The following is a 21,745-nucleotide window of genomic DNA, read 5'->3' as shown; positions in this document are numbered from 1 at the left end:
ATGTTCTTAACTAAGAAGAATTTTGCCTCCCAGGGAACATCTGGCAATGTCTGGAGACATTTTTAGTTATCACAACAGGAAAGTTGCTAGTGGCATCTGTGAACAGAGATTAGGAATGCCACTAAACTTTCTACAAGCCAACCCCTCAACAGCAAAGAATTATCTGGTTCAAATATCAACAGTGCCATGTTGAGAAACCCTGATCTAGAAGAAGCTACATATTAGGATTTGGGCACTCAGAAAAAAAAATAAAAATGTAGTTTTATAGAAAGTAAGAATTAGTTGAATAAGAAGCTTACACATTATCTAGTTCAATTTTGTCATGTTACTGAAAAGAGAAATGAGGTCTAACAAGGTTAAAATATTTAGCTCAGAGTCACAGAGCAATACAGTAACAATCCTATTTACATCAAGGAGTTATAACAGAGGCAAGTGAGATATATATTAATTAATTTACCAAATCCTTAATGAATACTAGGTATATAGTGGTATGCACCAGGTATTTTCTTGGTGCTGGACATACACAGTAAGGAAAAAACCCTCCCCTTATGGAGCTTATTTTCTAGAGTAGGAAGATTACTTTTTAACCCTTTGCACTCGCTTGCTTTTTTCTCGATTCCTTTATTCTACTCAGGATTTAACTTTTTAAATACCCCAGATTTTACAAAGAGCGGCAGTAGAATAAAAAACTGGAGTTTCTTTTCATACAAACTTATTTGGATTTTTTTATATTTCAAATTATTGATACATTCAAAGAGTATAAAAAGAGCTGTTACTGATGCTAACCGTGTTGAGTCACACTCGACATCCGAGTGCAAAAGGTTAATCCTTACCCAAGGATATGTTTTTATTGATTTTGGACAGGAAGGGAGAGGGAGAGAGAAACATCAATGTGAGAAAGAAACATTGATTGGTTGCTTCCAATGCCCATCCAGACTGGAGATTGAACCTGCAACCTGGGTATGTGCCCTGACTGGGAATCGAACCCATGACTTTTTGGTGCACAGGACAATCCTTTAACTTACTGAACCACACTGGCCAGGGCAGAGGTCACAATATTAAAGCATGGTCAGAAAAGGGAGCAAGTCATGTAGCATGACTTGTGGTAAAACTGTTACTAACAAAGGGAACAAGAGACTCAAAGATTCTGCAACCAGTGGTCCTAGCAAATTCAGGGAACAGCAATGATGGAAGCCCAATACAATAGCACCTGGAATTAGAGAGGCAACGGGGGCACAGGTCATGTAAGGCCTTATAGCTACTGTAAGGTTACTGGGTCTTTCTTCACATAAGATGGGAAGCTACTGGTTTTGTGCAAAAAAAGTGACATAATCAAGTGATATTTATGTTAGAAAAACCTACAGCACAATTCCTGGTAATAAGTAGATTTCAACTCCCTTAACAATCCAAAATTACCTCAAAATGTGTTACTACTATCTATGCCCTCAAATGGCTAGCTAAAGTGGACACAGTAACAGGTTACTCCCAAGGACGATGGAATATGGCAGAAGTGATAGAGGGAAAAAGAGTAGAGTACCTGCAGTGATAGAAGAAAAATAGCTGAGCAATTTTCTATTAAGAGATTACCTTAGTCAATGTGTTGTTTTAAACTAATAATACCTTACATTTACCAAATATTACTTTATATTTGTAAGGTATGAAGAGAAAATAAAACAGAAGTGAACACAAAGAAATATCTAAGATCAAAGAAGTAACTCACCCTCAATGCAAAGTAATCAGTCCATTAACTTTGCAGATAACTTATTTACACTTTATATAGTTCACATCTTTTTCATATTTTAACTTCAAAACTAGTGCCTAAAAGATGAAGTCAACATTTTTACAATAGAATGTAATCTCTGGACATAAATAAAGCCTACCTGTCACAAAATTGTGTACTAAAAATTAAGTAATGAAGTTGAGAAAAACCTATAGGTTGGCATATTATCTAATTTCAACAATAGTAATCCATTACATTTATGTAGACTTTTTCAATTTATGTAACGCTTTCATGTGCATTACTTTATCTGGACTTCACAATACCCTATGAAAGAGGTAAATATTAGGACCACTTTAAAGGTAAGAAAATGAACATTCAGAAAATTAATAACTCCCACCATAAGCTCAGCAACTGTCATGCCCTCTTCTAGTCTACCATATTCATCTCAAAAAGGAGCTGCTTCCTGAACACTGTGTAATATACCATAACCCAAATACCTTCACAGTGTTGTGAATTTCAGAGGTCATTAAGTTTCTAGCCGCCACAATCACATCCTGACACTTCTTATTAGCAAAATGAGAATTGATGTTACGGGCATATTTTAGCAAATCAGTAGTATCTCCTTTTAAAAACCTCATCTCCTTCAAGGCATTTTCAAATTCTTCAGTGGATTGTATGATCTGACAAATACAAAAAAAAACAAACAATAATTATATACATATATTCCATTTCAATATTAAAATTTCAAATCCAATGAAAAGAACAGGACTAGCTGGTCATTTAAGTTTTAGAATTACTAGTAATAAAACTATCATACATTTTTTTTCCTGCCTTAAATTAATTAGGAAGAGTATCTTCAATAGAAATTTCTGATTTTATTTGGTTAGGGTACAAAGACCTTTAAAATAAATATACTTATTTTAGTGTTCGAGAAAAGACTAAAAAGAAATGAGAAAGTAGTGTCACATAGTAACTACTATAACTGATACAAGTATAAATACAAGGGTAATTGTTTTTCAAAAGTATCTTACTAAAGAAAATACATTTAGTAAGAAGGTGCTTCCCAATCAAATGGTAGAAAGCCAGGAGAAAAAGGAAGTTATGAGGAATTTGCTTCTATTCCTTATGAATAATTTTTTTAAAGATGTTACTAAAGAACTAAAGATCTAAAAAAACAAAACAAACAAAAAAACCTGACACCAGTAAGAACCTAATCTCTTAAAACCTCCTGTGATATCTCTGCTCTTACCTCCTCATATTGCTGTAATTTGCTGCTATTTGTTGGGATAGAATAAACCAAACAGTTTTTAATGAGACACTCAGACAAGTCCTCCCAGATCATGTCACCAAGCATCTCAGCCAATATGATCTTAGATGTTTTTTCATTTTCTAGATCAGTATCAAGAGGCAAATCTGAATTCAAAAGAAAAAGTTTTAAATAAGAAACAATTCACAGTCTGGATTATTCTCAAGTTCCCTAGTGTTCTAGAATTCTTTAGTTGTAAGATGATGGGGAAGAAAACGGCACAGATAATTCTATAACTATCTCAACTGATTGCATGGGAGTAAAGCATGACATACAATCATTTTATCTTTCACTGCTCAAATGAATCATCTGCACTGTATTACTGCCTATATTCTATAACAATAAGGTATTAAGCCATCTACATTATAATCATCTACTGCTAATGTACTGATCTGATTCTATGAAAAGTACTCAGAAATTCTGCATATAAAGTTGAAACTAGTTTAGAATAAAATCCCCGTTCTTTAATAATAAATACATTTTTTCACCTCTGCAAAGGAACTGAGTTTTTATCCTAAGTAAAATACCAATAAACACATTATATTATTGCAAATCTAGTCTAGTAAACAGAGTACTTCAATACCTTTTCTATAGTATACCTTGTATGGTGGTGTTTTTCCAACACATTTTGAGGGAATTATATTTAGAATAGACAATTCTATTAATACTTCAAGATTTTCTTGGAACAAAATGATGGCCAAATATTCAATAATCAGAGATAAAAAATGGCAATGTTGCCGAAACCGGTTTGGCTCAGTGGATGGAGCGTCGGCCTGCGGACTGATTCTGGTCAGGGGCATGTGCCTTGGTTGCGGGCGCATCCCCAGTGGGGGGTGTGCAGGAGGCAGCTGATCGATGTTTCTCTCTCATCGATGTTTCTAACTCTCTATCTCTCTCCCTTCCTCTCTGTAAAAAATCGGTAAAATATATTTTTTTTAAAAACCTATTTAAAAAAAATGGCAATGTTTTCCACTTAGATCACATTGGATATGAACAAATTAAATGTGAAGTTCCATGGAAAGAAAGCTTATTTGTGACCTCATAAGAATTGATATTGAAATTAAACCTTTTCATAGAACAGATCAATAATAATATTATCATTTTTCTAACAAAACTCACAATGCAGAAAATTTTAATTGTAAACTGGCTGTCAAAAATACCAAAAGAATTTAAAGAATGCTTTTCTGATATTGATAAATTTAGAACTTTTTAAAATTTTATGCAAAACTGCTTTGAATTCTATGTTAAGAATAGTAAGTTGGTACATGGGTTAGTGAATTTCCTTAACTCAGCCACAGTTTTGAAATTGATATGCTTTTGCTTTAAAGTCAAATCAATTCATTTAAAAGGGATGAATTAAACCCGTTGGTGTAGGTGAAAATATTATAGAAAAATGATTATTTTGGTACTCAACACAGCTACTGGAAATTTTTTAGTATATCTGGAACAACTTGGGTTTAGAACCTACTTTTTCAACTAAATTTTCAGTATGTTTGGAACAACTTGGACATGGAACTTACTTTTTCAACTGTAAATTTTATGACATCTAAATACAGACCAAGTATTTCTAGGGAAAATTTACATTCAAATTGAGATGCACTTAAGTATAAAATACCAGATCTGGAAAAGTTCATATAAAATGTAAAATAGCTTATTAATAATTTTTATATTGATTATATATTGAAATGATATTTTGGATATATTGGGATAAATAAAATATATTATTAAATTGTAAGTTCACATTTCATTTAACTTTTTTATGTGGCCACTAGAAATTTTAAATTACGTTTTGTAGCTTGCATTTTACTTCTATTAGATAATGCTGACCTAGACCACAGCACCTAAATGCATTTACCAAGTGATATAAGCAGCTAGTACACTGTCTTCCTCTATAAATATTTGTTGAATGGATATATGCAAATATACCAGAGAAGAAAGTTTGGCTCACACCATATAAACCATTTTGTACCTTTCCTCCGCCTTAAGATCATATCATAAACATTCACCAAACTATTAAAAATGATGATATTCCTATTTTGCTTAGTTTTTTATTGGCAAATGGCACTAAATTTTGGCATATTTTCCATATCTAATGATGCAATGACATGTTGACATAATGAACTGTTTGATAGCTTTCTTATGCTGAACCATCTTTTGCACTCCTAAAATAAACCCTTGGTAAGAAGGTGTCCTTTTTTAAGGCACTACTGGATTTATTTAATTTTTCTTAATGTTTGCATTTATAAATCAAAGGTAAAATCATTCTATAGTGTTTTGTCTGTGAGTAAGCAACCCTTATTACATTTTGGTATTAAATTTATGCTGTTTTTTAAAAATATATACTTATTGAATTCAGAGAGGAAGGGAGAGGGAGAGAGACAGAAACATCAACGATGAGAGAATCATTGATCGGCTGCCTCCTGCACACCCCACACCGGGGATCAAGCCTGCAATCTAGGCATATGCCCCGACCAGGAATCTAACAGTGACCTCCTAGTACATAGGTCAACACTCAACCACTGAGCCACGCCAGCTGGGCTAGGCTGGTTTTTTAAAAATTAATTAGGGCACTTCGCCTCTTTTTCTATTGACCAAAGAGCTTAATTTAAAAAGGGATTATCTGTAATTTGAAGAACACACAAAATCCTTTGGTGCCTAATGGTGACCTTTTTAGTGCCAAATCTTTAACAAACTTTCAAATTTCTTGTATAATTATTTGTATGCTCAGAGTTTCTGCTTCTTCATAAATTTTAGTAATTTATAGTTTCTAGAAAATCATGGCAAAAGCAAAATATGCTTGCTGTCACAAGACTAACACTACTAAGGTTTATAAAGAAAACCCCAAATTTACCCTCTTCATACCCACAAGCTTATCTTTTTTCTCTCCTTGCCTGTGACACATTTTAAGTTTGGTTGGTATTCTTCCTCAGACTCATACAAAAATAAATATAAATATGAATTTGCAAAATATGTGCACGCGTACACGTATACACGTACACATACACACACACACACACACACACACACACATTTGATTTGGACTGATTATTTCTCTAGGGCCGAATCCTAGAAGTTGAAATCCTACTTTAAAGGATATAAACATCTTAAGGCTTTTTATCCATTTGCCGAATTCTATCCAAAAGAATTTTCATTCTCCTCTTTTAAAAGCTCCTTTGTTGTTGGTATAATCATGCTTAGTAATAAATAAAATATGAAAGAAAAAAACACATATTCAAATATAAAAGGGCAAAAGCCTTTATGAAGTTTCAGAATAAGTAAAACCCAAAGAAAGTAGAGGATTCCAAAAAGAACTGAGTCTAAATACGATTTGATGCTCTCTGAGCCAGAAGGGAAAGAATAAATGGTAAAAGAGAAACTAAAGCCTAAAATGCATAATGACACTAGAAAAGCACCTGCCAATACTAAGTTGTCTTCTGGTCTGAATATCCTAGGTACTAAGAAAACTTACAAATAAAAAGACAGGCCCTAGCCGATTTAGCTCAGTGGATAGAGCATAGGCCTACGGATTTGAAAGGTCCTGAGTTTGATTTTGGTCAAGGGCACATGCCTGGGTTGCAGGCTCAATCCCCAGGAGCGGGTGTGCAGGAGACAGTCAATCAATGATTCTCTCATCACCGATATTTCTCTCTCTCTCTCTCTCTCTCTCTCTCTCTCTCTCTCTCACTTCCTCTCTGAATTCAATTAAAAAAAAAAAAAAAAAGCAAAACAACAGGTTGAGTCCTAACTAACTTAATGAAACAGGGTCAAACTGTCAAGTGGTTTCTACTGGAATTCCCCAGAACACCCACCTGCTATGGCCCTATTTCAGGCAACAGTATTATTACTGACTTAGATCCTATATAATAGAGGTAATATGCAAATTGACCATCACTCCAACACACAAGATGGCCACCCCATGTGGTCAAAGATGGCCACCACAAGATGGCCAGCAGGGGAGGGCAGTTGGGGGGCACCAGGCCTGCAGGGGAGGGCAGTTGGGGGGAACCAGGCCTGCAGGGGAGGGCAGTTGGGGGCGACCAGGCCAGCAGGGGAGGGCAGTTAGGGGTGACCAGGCCTTCAGGGGAGGGCAGTTGGAGGTGACCAGGCCAGCAGGGGAGGACAGTTGGGGGGGGACCAGGCCTGCAGGGGAGGGCAGTTGGGGGCGACCAGGCCTACAGGGGAGGATAGTTAGGGGTGACCAGGCCTGCAGGGGAGGGCAGTTAGGGGAAATCGGGCCGACAGGGGAGCAGTTAGGCGTCGATCAGGCTGGCAGGGGAGTGGTTAGGGGGTGATCAGGCTGGCAGGCAGAAGCGGTTAGGGGCAATCAGGAAGGCAGGAGGCAAGCGGTTGGGAGCCAGCAGTACTGGATTGTGAGAGGGATGTCCCAGATTCAGAGGGTGCAGGCTGGGCTGAGGGACACACACACACACACACACACACACACCCCTTGCACGAATTTTGTGCACCGGGCCTCAAGTTGAACTATAAGAAAACATAACTAACAATTATGCACTCAGATAAAGTAGGAATAGTAAACACTATAAAACTGTATCAAGAAAAATTTATCAAAGATTAAGGTGAATTTTTTAAAAATCAAGTTCAACTGTTAGATAAAAAAGGTAGCAATTTACATTGAGTATGACATAAGACTTACATTTACTTTAAGCTCTATGAGTTAACTGTGTAATAACAGTTTTTGACTATACTGTAAGAATCATGGAACTGAGAAGGAGAGCATAAATGCTCCCATAGTATTCTGAAGTGGCTCAGACTACACCTAAAATACTCATTCTGTTTTGAACACTATACCTTATTAAGAGGACTATAGAAGAAATGGAGTATATTCACGTTATCAATAAAGATAAAGGGAAACTTAAAACTATGTCATTCAAAAAAAACCCTAAGGATGTTTATATTGGTGATAAAATATAGGGGAAATAACAGCTTCTGTAAAGAATTTTAAAGTCCGCCGAAACCGGTTTGGCTCAGTGGATAGAGCGTCGGTCTGCTGACTGAAAGGTCCCAGGTTTGATTCCGGTCAGGGGCATGTACATTGGTTGCGGGCACATCCCCGGTGGGGGGTGTGCAGGAGGCAGCTGGTCGATGTGTCTCTCTCATCGATGTTTCTAGCTCTCTATCCCTCTCCCTTTCTCTCTGTGAAAAATCAATAAAATATATTTTTTAAAAAAAAGAATTTTAAAGTCCATCATGTGTAATAGGAATTAGACTTGTTCTATATAGTTCCATATAATAGAAACAGCATCAATAAAGCAGACATTACAAGGCAGTGTATTTCAAATATATTTTTTAAACCACTACACTAAAGATTTAATGTACAATATGGGTGTTTTGGGTATTAGTATTTAAAATAGAAAGGAGATATGATTTTTAGAAAAATAAAGAAAAACTTCATAGAGTTGCCCAAAAGTAAAATAAAATGCCTCAAGAGGAAATGATCCTCTCACTAAAGGCGCTCAGCTTGGTTTTATCGTCAATTGATTGGAGTGTTATAGAGGAGATATTGGGATTGAATCACTTTTCTGGTTTCTTTCAATCCTTGGATATTTTGTTTAAAACACTGCTTATATCTAATAAAAATAAACGTGTATTTATTATCTTCCTAAGTGAAGGAACAAGAAAACTACCTGGGATTTTGGTGAGATTTTTTATTCTCTACTATCAAAATTAGAAAGAATTCCTTGCATATTTATTCCCTATGTACTAGTAAATGACTGCAAGAAGGCATATAAACTATAGTAGAATTTCTGTTTCTCTCCACAGCAAGAATGCTTGATTTAACTATTCAATAAGACAACTAAGAAAAGCAAAAAAAAAGGTATGTCAAACTGACTAAACAAAAAACAAACACAAAAAAGTATTAAAACACCAGAAGAAACTACTTTTATTAGTATGACAACCAAAAAATGATTTAAGCAATACAGAAACTGGTTATTTCATATGTGAATATATAAAGACCTAAACAATAGTTTCAGTTGGATGTCATTCATTTCCTATGTTAACCCTAGTATATGTCATATGAAGGGATTTTCCCACTAAAATATGTAAACCAGCACTTGGTTCATTTCTGTTTCTCCTATAATAAAAGCAAGAGTTCCAAAATGTGAGGTTACTAGAAGTCAAGTGAGAGAAGGGCAGCCTAGAATTCAACTAAGCATTACAGATGTAGAATCTGGGGTAACACTGATAACCCTACCTGTCAATATAGGGCAGAGAAGAAATACAAAGTACAGCAAGAAATAAGAATGTAACTACTTTGTTCCCATGGCATAACCTCACCTCTAATCCTCCACTCAGATTGTGGTCATTTTATCTACTTTGAAATAATATTTACTTTCAAAAACCATAATGACTTTTCCAAAATATAAAAAACCCTTGGAGATACATACCTAGAAGATGTTTCTGGAGAACTTCCAGTACCAGCCTGACCTTTGCAAAAACTTCAGATGGTGACGGATGCTCCAAGTCAGTCATCACAGATTCAAAACGAATGATGATGAGGTTAGGCTGGCTCTCTACCACAGCAAAAAGGGAGGGGCAAGATGCCAGAGGCCTAAGGATATACTTCAGCAGCATCTGCCCTGAAAAATTATACGAACACTCATGAAAAATCACTAGAATAAACTTTTATATAAAAGTATGTAAAAAAAAAAGATCTTTGAGTCTAACAACAAAAATACATATATGACATTACACACCATATATTATGCACTGAAGGTTTTCCCACTGAAGTTTTACAGATTATCTACAGATTTGTATTTAAATTAAAAAAAAAAAAAACACAGATAAACAGCAGCTAGTTTAAAAAATAAAACAAAGAAAAGTAACTAAGCCCTTAAGAAAAAGGCTAATACTTATGAAAATTCCATTTGATGAATTATGAGGCCAAACCCTACAATCTATCACCAATGTTATCCAGAGAATCCTATATAATAAAAGGATAATATGCAAATTGACCCTAATGGCAGAACAACCAGAAACGACTGGTTGCTATGATATGCACTGACCACCAGGGGGCAGACGTTTAACGCAGGAGCTGCCCCGTGGTGGTCAATGCGCTCCCACAGGGGGAACACCGCTCAGCCAGAAGCCGGGCTTACAGCTGGCGACGGTAGCGGGAGCCTCTCCCACCTCCGTGGCAGCGCTAAGGATGTCCAACTGATGGCTTAGGCCCGCTCCCCAGGGAGCGAGCCAAAGCCATCAGTTGGACATCCCCAGAGGGCTCCCGGGCTGCCAGAGGGTTGTCTGACTGCCAGCTTAGGCCTGCTCCCCGGGAAGCAGGCCTAAGCTGGCAGGTGGACATCCCCCGAGGGGTCCCGGACTGCGAGAGGGCGCAGGCCAGGCTGAGGGACCTCCTCCCATGAGTGCACGAATTTTCGTGCACTGGGCCTCTAGTATTTTATATTTTCTGTCATTCCTTTAATACTGGACCTTCTGAGATTTCATGTAAATGAAACAAAGTAGTGTCACTTACCAAATGATTTAAGCTTGATATGTAGCTCTCCAAGAATAGAAAATGCCAAGAGGACAGAACTGGTTGGTGGCATAGGGGGCTTCTCTTCATTTTGAGATTGTTCAGTGCATAAGTGAAGTTCTGTTTGTAAGCAAGAGTCCAAGTTGCTGGTATCTAAGAAAAAGGGGAAAAAATATCAGCTGTCACAGCAATGCCAGATATTCCTACTTCTATTCCTCAGGGCCCATTCTCTACTCAGTTCCTAAATATGTAGTTGTATTATAATACACTTCCAATGCAACCAAATGTTATTACATTTATGTCCTTGACATCATTTTAAAACAGAAAATTACATTTTTAGTATGTTCAAATAATCAAACTAAGTGCAAAAGCAGATGATGTGCCTACAATAAATGCTATTAAATATGTATTGAATGACTGAATGAAAGCAAGGAATGAAAGTGAGACCCTACTTTCACGTAAGACCTCCTCTTTCTTACCAAGTAAAGAAAATAGCCTGTCAAACAAGTTTAACAGGAAGGGTGTGTAAAAAAAAAAAATCTGCTATCTTCTTGTAATTTTACAGTCTGCTTAGAAATAGAATCTAAAAATGACCAGATTTTTTCCTCTAAAATACGTGTGTGTGTGTGTGTGTGTGTCTGTGTGTGTATGGAGGCCAAAGTGAATATGGGAAAGGGAACAAGAAGAGACTGTGAGGTATTCCCTGAAACAGACTAAATTTCAAGAGTCAGTGTTGGAAAATATATCAGGTTTAATGCCATGTCCTTTACATACTAGTATACCCTCAAAGGTTTCACTTTTGTGTAAACAAGACAAATTGAAGGGGTCTCACATCCAGAGGTGGGAAGAGGGACTGAGAATAGTTATACAAATAAATGCCAGGGCCAGAGTTATACTATTTCTTCATCTTGCAAAGCACCCCCATCTCATGATTTTGTCACTATTTTCCCTCAAAGACAGAAAAATTGAGCCAAATCCCTGTCTCATTGATCCCAGTCTTCTTTCCTCAGCAAGAGAGAATGGCTGAACAGCTTCTTTAAGCTTTCTAGCCAAGACAGAATGTTGGGATTAGGGCTTGTGGAGAACGAGATCATCCTACTATGCAATGGAAACTTTGTGTGGTCTTACATACATTCACCACATGGACCCCACCCACCCAATAAGCTTCTCTCTTCTCTGCTCCTTCCTACTGAAAGGGACAGACAGAAATGTAAAGGAAATAAAGTGAGGACACTTTAGAGACCCAAATGAATTAATCCTAACAAACATTTGAACTAATATGAGAACTCAATATAGACTTGCAAGATTAATAGATCTCTCATCTACCAATACAAAATATTTAGCATATATTCAGAGGCCAAACTGGTCCAGGCAGATTAAGCAAAGCAGTCCACCTGAGGTCAGCAGCACCTTTTGATGGTGGGAACTTCCACACAATCAGCTTCTGCCACTCTTCGCCAAGGTGATAGAGTATGTTCTGTTTCTGTATGGTGAGCTCCATGCTTAGAGATTTCAACATTTTTAAATCAAAGCATTTTCTGGATTTTAATAACTTCAAGCATTTCTGTGCCTAGTAGTGAAATGGAATCATTGTTAAACATTCCATCTGGATTCAGGGCAATTAGAATATCCTATATTATATAAGCCTAATATGCTAAGTGTCCGACCATTCGACGAGTCACTATGATACACACTGACCATCAGGGGGCAGACGCTCCAACTGGTAGGTTAGCTTGCTGCTGGGGTCCAGCTATCGGGACTGGGCAAGATGGGCCGGACACGTCCTGGAGCCCTCCCACGGTCCCTCCCTGGCCCGGATCGTGGACCGGTTGGGTCCCTCGGCCTGGCCTGCACCCTCCCCAATCTAGGACCCCTCGAGGGATGTCAGAGAGCTGGTTTCAGCCCTATCACCACAGGCCAGGCCAAGGGACCCCACTGGTGCACAAATCCATGCACCAGGCCTCTAGTATTTATATAAGGAATAGATGGAACAAACTTGACTAAAAACTGGAATAGTACTAATTGTTCATGCTTTATTTTTATTATTATTTTTAAAATATTTTTACTGATTTCAGAAAGGAAGGGAGAGGGAGAGGTAGAAACATCAATAATGAGAGAATCACTGATCCGCTGCCTCCCACACACCCCGCACTGGGGACCAAGCCTGCAACCCAGGCATGTGTCCCTGACTGGAATCAAACCTGGGACCCTTCAGTCCACAGGCCGACACTCTATCCACTGAGCCAAACCCAGCTAGGGCTGTTCATGCTTTAGAGAAAGCATTTGGTACCTCTTCTAGACGCAAAGCAGCAGTGACATACTTCTTCTCTGCTAATGCACTATTATATTCTTCAATAGCTGTAGAAAACTGAAAAGAAAGTAGTTATTAGGTATTTTATTTTATATACCCATGATTTCAAGTCTGGCTGCTTGTTTTTAAATTATGAAAAATACCATACAGTGGAGATACACATTTAATGAGACCAAGAAAAAAAAATTACTTTCTCCCCACCAAAACACTAAAGTTCAATTTGAAGTTACTGACCTCTTGTAGCTGTTTAAGCAAACTTAGGACTACTGAGTCTTTTTCCAACTGTTGCTTCAAGTCTGTAAATTCAGCAGTTGATACGTGAAGATCCCGGCGGACCTAATTCACACATCAAAGACAAGTATATTTAAAGCTATACTATATCTAAGAAATAAAGTATCCATAGCTAATGAATAAGCCTTATTAGGTAAATATAACCCATGTTGAAATTTAAATGCTAATTAAGATTGGGATGTTGTAGGAAGAGACCTTAAGTGATCCACTTAGTCCAAATCCTTATATTCAGGAATGCCCATCCCCATCAACAGAATATCCTCATGTCACCATCTATTCTTAGTTTAAGCTGTTATCTCATCAGAGCTCATTCACCTAGATTACTAGAAAGGTATCCCCATTGCCAATTAATTCTACAGGAGGACAGCTCTTAAAAAGATTTTCTTATGTTGAGTCAGAATCCACCTCCCATTCTGTCCCACCTTTTCAGGAACTTTGCAATATCAATTATTTTCTTTCCTTGTTATATCTTTATCTCTCACTATTTCACCCCTCATTCATGAAGTACCTACTAAAGCATGGCTCCTCCCATCAGATTTATGTATATTAAAATTTCCCGTTTTTAAGAAAAAATTTCCTCCACTTCAGCAATCATGCTATTGCTTAGAAGCTACCTTCTTTCTTTCCATCCTGTCACAAACAAGTTTCTTGCAAGAGTGACCCATATTCACTGTCCTTACTTTCTCACCTCTCATTCACTCCATAACACATTGATCTAGTTTCTACGCCCACCATTCCCCCAAAACTATTCCAAAACAATTGGTGCCAATCAATTCCTTGTTGCTAAATCCAAAGCACGTGTCATCAATTTTAACTACACATTTATCAGTACAGTTACTTTCCTTCCCTCAGTTCTGTGACATCATTCTCTGATTCTCTTCCTTTTCTTTAGCCATTCCTTCTCATTTTCTTTTGGGAGCTTCATTCCCCCTCTGGCCACTTCATACATATTGATATTCCTTTCTCCCTAGCCTTCCTACTCTGAACCAATGGTTCCCAAAATATAAACTTTTTTTTCCCCCTTAGTTCTATCCAGGGTCATTTAGCAATGACTGGAGACATTTTGACTTGTCCACAGGAGTTCTGGCATCTAGTGAGTAGAGATCAGGGATACTGCTAAACATCTTACAATGAACAGGATAGCTCCCACAACAAAGAATTATCCAGCCTCCAAATATCAATAGTGTCTGTGTTGAAACACTACGCTATACACTCTCTCTGGGCAACCTCATTCATTCCCATGACTTCATATTTCTAAGTGCTATTATCTCAAATCCATATCATTTTCCTAACCCAAACATGTACATGGATGGGGTGATGTGCAAGCTGTTCATTAAAATCCATTTTCCCACTCTCCCACAGTAGCAATACATGACTACCCAACTAGATTAACCTTTTGCACTCGGATGTCGAGTGTGACTCGACACGGTTAGCATCGGTAGCAGCTCTTTTTATACTCTTTGAATGTATCAATAATTTGAAATATAAAAAAATTCCAAATAAATAAGTTTGTATGAAAAGAAACTCCAGTTTTTTATTCTACTGCCGCGCTTTGTAAAATCTGGGGTATTTAAAAAATTAAATCCCGAGTAGAATAAAGGAATCGAGAAAAAAAGCAAGCGAGTGCAAAGGGTTAAATGTTCTAGTGTCCCTCACAATTGGCTGTGACCAGGGTCTAAGAGCTTACCAATCCTATATAATAAAAGCCGAATATGCAAATCAACTGAACAGCAGAACCGCCAGTGGAACGACCAGTCGCTATGATGCGCACTGACCACCAGGGGGCAGATGCTCAATGCAGGAGCTGCCCCCAGCCCACAGGCCCCAGGCCAGACAAGGCGGATGCCAGCAGGGCCCCCCCCCCCCCCCCGCCCGATCGCCCTGCCAGTCGCCCCACAGATCCACCCTGATCACCGGTCGGGCCTAGGGATCCTACCTGTGCACAAATTTCGTGCACCAGGCCTCTAGTGGAATATAAGCAGAGTGATGTGCACCATTTCCAAGTCTGAATCTTAAGAAAATAGGTGTGCCTTCTCTATGCATTCTCTTTGCCCTTAACCTCCAGCTATAATCTGCACATGGGGAAAAGACCAACTTCAACCATGCAAGCAACAACAAAATCCTAGAGTCATGCTCTCAAACTATAAATTACATACATAACACTTGGTGAACTGTATTAAAGTGTAGATTCTAATTCAGTAGGTCATGGATGGGCCTGAGTGCCTCAGTTTCCAACAAGCCACTAAAAGCTGCTAATTCTGCTTCTCTACACACTGCTGGAAAACAATTATTTAGGAGTCTCTCACATTTCTACACTATCTTGGAAATGAAGCAATAACTAGTCTTTAGTTCTAGACTATTTTTTTCAAGGATGTTAGTGTATTAAGCAACTTAGAAAATAAGAGATGGTGTTTCCCTCCAAAGCAAAAAGCAGGCATGCTTACTACCCAGGTTCCCTAAACTCAGTTCTCTTCTATAATGTATCGACTGCACACTGCCCTTTAGGACCTGGGGCTTGGGACACTGCAAAAATGCTCAAACTGTGGCTACTGCTGTGAATAATAAACTATCCTTCATCTCACACCCAAGGAGACCCATGTATTCTAATAGCATCCATGAAACAGTGGCAGGCTACCACTGACTTGCAAATAGTTAAAACCTCAGATCTCCTCCACAGTTCTTAACACAGACTACTAGAGTAACTAGGCCCTAGGTTGTAGAATCAGACTGCTAGCCTAAACTACTACGAATAAAAAATATGTATCTTGTTTGAGCCATTGCATTTCAAGTTCACTCACCCTGATTTCTCACTGTCTCTCTTTCTTCCTCTTTATCTTAATACAATTCAACTGTGCAACTCCATTTGGATACCCCTTAGAAATTCTTTATTTAAACTCATTTCCCTTACAAAAACTTATCCCTTCTCTAGATTCTCTATTTTAATGAATGGCATCAATGACCAAGTTCCCCAGTTATCCTTGATTCCTCCATCTTTCACTCCCCACATCAACAAATCCAAAAGATCCTATTCTCTAAATGTCAATAGAATTGGTCCACTTTTCTCCATCCCCACTACCACTGACTTCACAGCAGGTCACTAGCCTGTCTTGCCTGATTCTTTCTTTCTTTTTTTCACATTTCCCAGCTTGTTTATTTTTTTTAATTTAAATTCTTTATTGTTGAAAGTATTACGTATGTCTCCTTTCCCCCCACTGACCTCTCCCCGCCAGCTCCCACTCCACAGCACATGCCCTCACCCCCCTAGTGTCTGTGTCTATTGGTTATGCTTATATGCATGCATACAAGTCCTTTGGTTGATCACTTAACCACCCCCTCCCACTCTCCCCTGCTTTCCCACTACAGTTTTGACAGTCTGTTCAATGCTTCTATGTCTCTAGATCTACTTTTGTTCATCAAATTATGTTGTTCATGATATTCCACAAATGAGTGTGGTCACGTGATATTTATCTTTCTCTGACTGGCTTATTTCGCTTAGCATAATGCTCTCCAGGTCCATCCATGCTGTTGCAAATGGTAATAGTTCTTTCTTTTTTACAGCAGCATAGTATTCCATTGTGTAGATGTACCATAGATTTTTAATCCACTCATCTGCTGATGGGCACTTAGGCTGTTTCCAAATCTTAGTTATTGTAAATTGTGCTGCTATGAACATAGGGGTGCATATATCTTTCTGATTGGTGTTTCTGATTTCTTGGGATATATTCCTAGGAGTGGGATTACTGAGTCAAATGGGAGATGCATTTTTAATTTTTTGAGGAAACATCATACTGTTTTCTTGCCTGATTACTTTAACTGCCTTCTCATTTCTCTCTCTTAATTTCCTGGTGTCCTTTCTTCAAACTGCAAGCAAAATGGGATTCCTAAAATTCAAATCTGATATCACTCCTTGCTTAAAATCCTCCATTGTTTCCACAGTCCCATTGAGACAACATCCATACTGCTTACAGCAGGGGTGGGGAATGTCTGGTCTGCAGGCTATATAAGACCCACAAAGTCATTTGGTCTAGTCCTGCCAAGGCATTAGGAGTAAGTTAATTAAATGTTTGACCAAATACAGCAGGCTAATTTTTAAGTTGATAATTTTGTATGGCCTGTGAATGATGTTATAAATATCCAAATGGCCCTTGGCAGAAAAAAGGTTCCCCACCCCTAACCTACACTGTTATACAAGGTCCTTGCTTACCTTTCTAATCTCATCTCACGTCCCTTCCCACCAAACCCTCTAAACCAGTGGCGACCCTGCTAGGCGACCCTGCTAGCGGTTCTCAACCTGTGGGTCGCGGCCCACAGGTTGAGAACCGCTGCTGTAGAGCCTAAGACCATCGGAAAACACAGATATTCACATTACGATTCATAACAGTAGCAAAATTACAGTTATGAAGTAGCAACAAAAATAATTTTATGGTTGGGGGGTCACCACAACATGAGGAACTGTATTAAAGGGTCGCGGCATTAAAAAGGTTGAGAACCACTGCTCTAAACAGTCATATGGAATATTTGCAACTCTCCAAAGTGACATCTCTCCATTACTCCCATGCTTCTGCAATGCTGCCCCCTCTGTCAAATTACAACACTCTTCCTAACTCTTCTGCCTAATTATCTATCACTTCAGATTTTGGTTTGGACACTATATCCTGGAGAAAGCATCCTTAGCTACATCTCCTCTCTCTAACTGCATTACAATTTAGTATGTATCATGCTATTTTACTCATGTATAGCAGGCATAAGATTCACATTTTAAAATAAAAAACTCTCTAGTACTGCAACTATCAGTGTCCTGGCACCTTATAGATATTAAACAAATATATCAAATAACTGGATAAACCCCTTTGTAATATCTAACTATTCAATCTAATTCCTCTTCTCAAGCCATACATTTGAATCTTTCTCTTGTACGATAGGGCTACAAATCTTGAAAGTTTCTTACTAAAGCTAAACACCTCAGCTTCTTTCACTGTTCTTCAGATGGTGTGGTGTTCAGGCCTGGACCTTCTCATTTAGACCAGCCATCTTTCAAAATAAAACAACCAGAACTGAATACATTTCACAAGCCATAATCTGGCCAGCAAAAGGTACAGAGCGCTTTAAGCTCCTGTTCCAGACACTTCATTTCTGAAAGTACAGCCCAAGAATGCACTATTGACTTCATTGATCAAACAAATACACGTGGAAAATATTAGTTGAACTGTGCCAAATTTGTAGAGTAACAGATTTATTTTTATTAAAACTTCAATGAGAACGAGTGATATACTAGCTATTGAACAGATTTTTCCAGGTAAACTAGTGGTTTCCCCACTTGTGATGCAAGTTTTATAGAGAACTTTGAAAACACATCTGTTCACTTTCATTCTTTAGTAACTATCACAAAGAGAAGAGATTTGGTGTCGTTCTTAAGGACCTTTAGAATACCTCAACATCCTGATTTTGGATACCAATGAGCCCTGAATGATAATTTAGAAACATGCTGAAGACATCAAACTGATATTTCGAATATCAGTTTGATTTCTTTCAACTGCCTATTTTTCCTACGAGGAAATTGAATAGGAAAAATATTGGTAAGATAATGTAAGGGGAAAATGTATTTTAAAATTATAAAGCAGATATTTCTGTTTCCAGACCAGCTTGCTTTTCATTGTGATGACATCACTCTGGCTAACATAGTAAACATTCTTAAAACCTGCCAGACTTTCGATAAGAACTTTAGCAAGCACTAGTCCCAAAGTGACACAGTACCAGATGGGCAAGTATTCTGTGTGTCCAGGGAAAGTAGCTTTCTACACGAAGCAGAGTGGTGACTGGCAAACCAGGCCAACCTGCCAGAAGAAGGCCAAGAGAAAAAGACTGTGCTGAAGTGTGAATGTGTTAAGGCCAGCTGCAGATATGAGATTGACAGCCATCAGAGATTCAAGTATTTAGCCCTGGCCAGTGTCACTCAGTGATTAGAGCATGGGGCCACTCACCGAAGGGTCACAGGTTCAATTCCTGGTTAAGGGCACATACCTGGGTTGCAGGTTCAATCCTTGGCCCTGGTCGAAGTGAGTGCAGCAAGCAACCAATGTGTCTCTTTCACATCTGTGTTTTTCTCCCCCACTCCCCTTTCCACTCTCTCTCTCTCTAAAGGTCAATGGAAAAAATATCCTTGGGTAAAGACTAAAAAATAAATAAATATATAAATAAAATAATCTAATTCAACTTCCATCTACCAGCAAGGAAAGTGAGGCCTTGAAAAGTTATACAGAACTGAATTGTCTCAGGAATCAGGAAGCTAAACTGCCTCCCTACAAACCTACTCAATATAACAAACTATTCTTACCTCACTCTCTATTCTGGATTTCAGCAGGTCTATATCATCAGACAGCTTATCCACTTGGGTAATCAGGTCCTGTGCACTTTGCATGCTAGGCAGGAATTCACTGTACTTCTTGCTAATCATGTTGCATACTTCACCCTGTAAGACAGAAACATTCCAATATGATGAGCAATATGTTAAAAATAAAAATGTATGTCTTCCATGTTGGAGAGACTTCTTGCCAGTTCCCACAACTATTAACTTTCCCTCCAAATCAATGGGTTTCTTTGAAAAACACATTTCTCCCACTGTTAAAGGACCCATAACATTATTACGGTGCACAAAAACAAAGGCCACCAAATCCCAACAGTGCCCAAGAATTATGTACAAATGCCAGAAAAGAGAAAGAAAGGGCCGGAAGTGCTCATGTTGAATTATTATCAGCTCAGATGATAGCCATTAATTTCAAGCATACATCTAACTGAAAAGAAAGTAAATGGAAAAATTAAATCCATAATCTATATCTCAATCAATTTATGAATTTATAGCTTCTCACTAATAAAATTTAAGGCCTAGTTTAACCCTAAGTTGATGAGTTCCATCATCTCTTTTCATTCAAATAATAAACATCTTGAATACTTTTTGCACCGAATTACTCAAGGCTTTGGGAGATACAGAATAAATTATGCTTGCCCACACATATGTTCCGTTTAGTAGGAAAGATAGTACACACTAAAGCAACTAGAACAGCCCTAACCGGTTTGGCTTGGTGGATAGAGCGTCAGCCTGCGAACTCCAGGGTCCCAGGTTCGATTCTGGTCAAGGGCATGTACCTTGGTTGCAGGCACATCCCCAGTAGGGAGTGTGCAGGAGGCAGCTGATGGTTTCTGACTCGCTCTCCCTCCTGTAAAAAGTCAATAAAATATATAAAAAATAAATAAATAAAGCAACCAGAACAGAGAAATGCAATACAGCGACAGAGTTTCAGGTGCACTGCGCGCCTGAGCGGACGTGGGGATCCTTCTCCCGCAGAAAAACACATCTGAGATGGAACTTGAAAAATGGGTCAAAACACACGTAACAGACGGAGAAATGGCAACATAAGCAAAATTAACGAACTGGGGGGGGGGGGGGGGGGGAAGTGGGCCTGTCTGGAGTATAGAAAGTACTTCTCAACCGGCTGAAGGTTCACAGTGGGGAAAGAAACCCCTGAGAGGAAGGGTGAGTCGGGCCCAGGGCACACAGACAGGAGCCTCTCGAAGGTGGTGGCTTCCTCCTCTGTCCTCGTTCCAGCAGATAAACGTGCTGAAGAAGTCTACCCCTTAGCAAAGAAGAGATGCCAGAGACATGGATCGTGAACTTTAGGAAACCCTTTTTAAAAGCATGTCTGTGCCTTCCGGGTACCACGCCACGCCGGCTGCCTTCAATCCAAATGTCCGCGGTACTGGTAAGCGTCAAGGCCAGCAGCGGAGGTGTGGCCCGCACGGGCCCGGCCACCCCGGCGGCACCCAGGGCAACTGCGTGCGGCTGCGCGCCTTCCGTTCCGTCTCCATCTCAGGATCAAACAGCAGGGTCCACAGAAGAGACACCCGCGTGTTTTTAACACTCGGCAGAGCCTCCAGGCCCCGGGGATGGAGAAGAGATAAACATGTGGATAGGTGTCCACAAGGAAAGATTCGACGCGGAGGATGGTACAGTCCTCCCAAAGCTATTCTCTTCATCAACAGCCTGTACGAAGAGTAGGAGCAGGAAATGCGCGCTCCCAGGCGGAGAGGAGTCCCGTCTCCACGTCTCTCCCTCCCACACGCTCCTCCCCGGAGCCTTCGCGGCCGCGACCCCCTACTCCCGGCCTCCTTCGTCCCTCTCCGGTTCCCTACCCCGTCGCTCCCCAACCTAACTCCACACCGACGTTCCCCTGTATCGCCGCTCCCTCCCCACCGACCCAGGCCGCCTCGGCCCCAACCCTTATCTGGGCTCCCTTCCACACTCCTCCCGACCCACAGACTTCCAGCCTTCCTGCCCCTCCTTCTTCCCACCCGGCCCCACACCGGCCTCGGCCGCACCCGCGCTGTCTGCCCTTAGCCCCTCTCCTCTCCGTCCCGTCACCCAAGGATCCCGCGTCCCTTTTTAGTCTGCCAACGGCTTCCCCGCCTGCACCTTGATCTCCTCCACCCGCCGGGTCAGGTGGCTGATCCGTGTGCCCAGATCCTCCTTCTCGAGACTCCCCGAGTGTGCCAGAACTTCCGTCACGAACGAAGCCATTCTCACGACAGGGACAGACGCTCACAAAGTCACTCTCCGCAGCCAGCGCGGCA

The 21,745-nt window shown here is 39.5% G+C and overlaps 1 protein-coding gene across 2 annotated transcripts in view; it reads right to left on the bottom strand.

Annotated features, from left to right (window-relative positions):
• ZW10 (zw10 kinetochore protein) overlaps window positions 1-21,745 on the bottom strand; it is a 43,438-nt gene extending 21,693 nt beyond the window's left edge. Inside the window, exons 1-9 of one of the 2 annotated variants that reach the window (XM_079787159.1) lie at window positions 21,588-21,745; window positions 19,455-19,589; window positions 13,064-13,165; window positions 12,809-12,886; window positions 11,929-12,088; window positions 10,519-10,671; window positions 9,434-9,625; window positions 2,970-3,133; window positions 2,218-2,400 (exon numbers count right to left, since the gene is read on the bottom strand). In XM_079787159.1, coding sequence (XP_079643285.1) covers window positions 2,218-2,400; window positions 2,970-3,133; window positions 9,434-9,625; window positions 10,519-10,671; window positions 11,929-12,088; window positions 12,809-12,886; window positions 13,064-13,165; window positions 19,455-19,589; window positions 21,588-21,692 — 1,272 coding nt within the window. In that variant the 5' untranslated portion in view covers window positions 21,693-21,745. Of the gene's footprint in view, window positions 1-2,217; window positions 2,401-2,969; window positions 3,134-9,433; window positions 9,626-10,518; window positions 10,672-11,928; window positions 12,089-12,808; window positions 12,887-13,063; window positions 13,166-19,454; window positions 19,590-20,187; window positions 21,243-21,587 lie in introns of those variants that run through there. The other variant, XM_079787160.1, reaches the window with a different exon arrangement.

The sequence above is a fragment of the Cnephaeus nilssonii genome, assembly GCF_951640355.1.
Source record: "Cnephaeus nilssonii genome assembly, chromosome: 13".
NCBI classification, from domain to species: domain Eukaryota; kingdom Metazoa; phylum Chordata; class Mammalia; order Chiroptera; family Vespertilionidae; genus Cnephaeus; species Cnephaeus nilssonii.
Note: the sequence above shows the minus strand (reverse complement) of the source record. Positions and strands in the feature narration are given on the sequence as shown.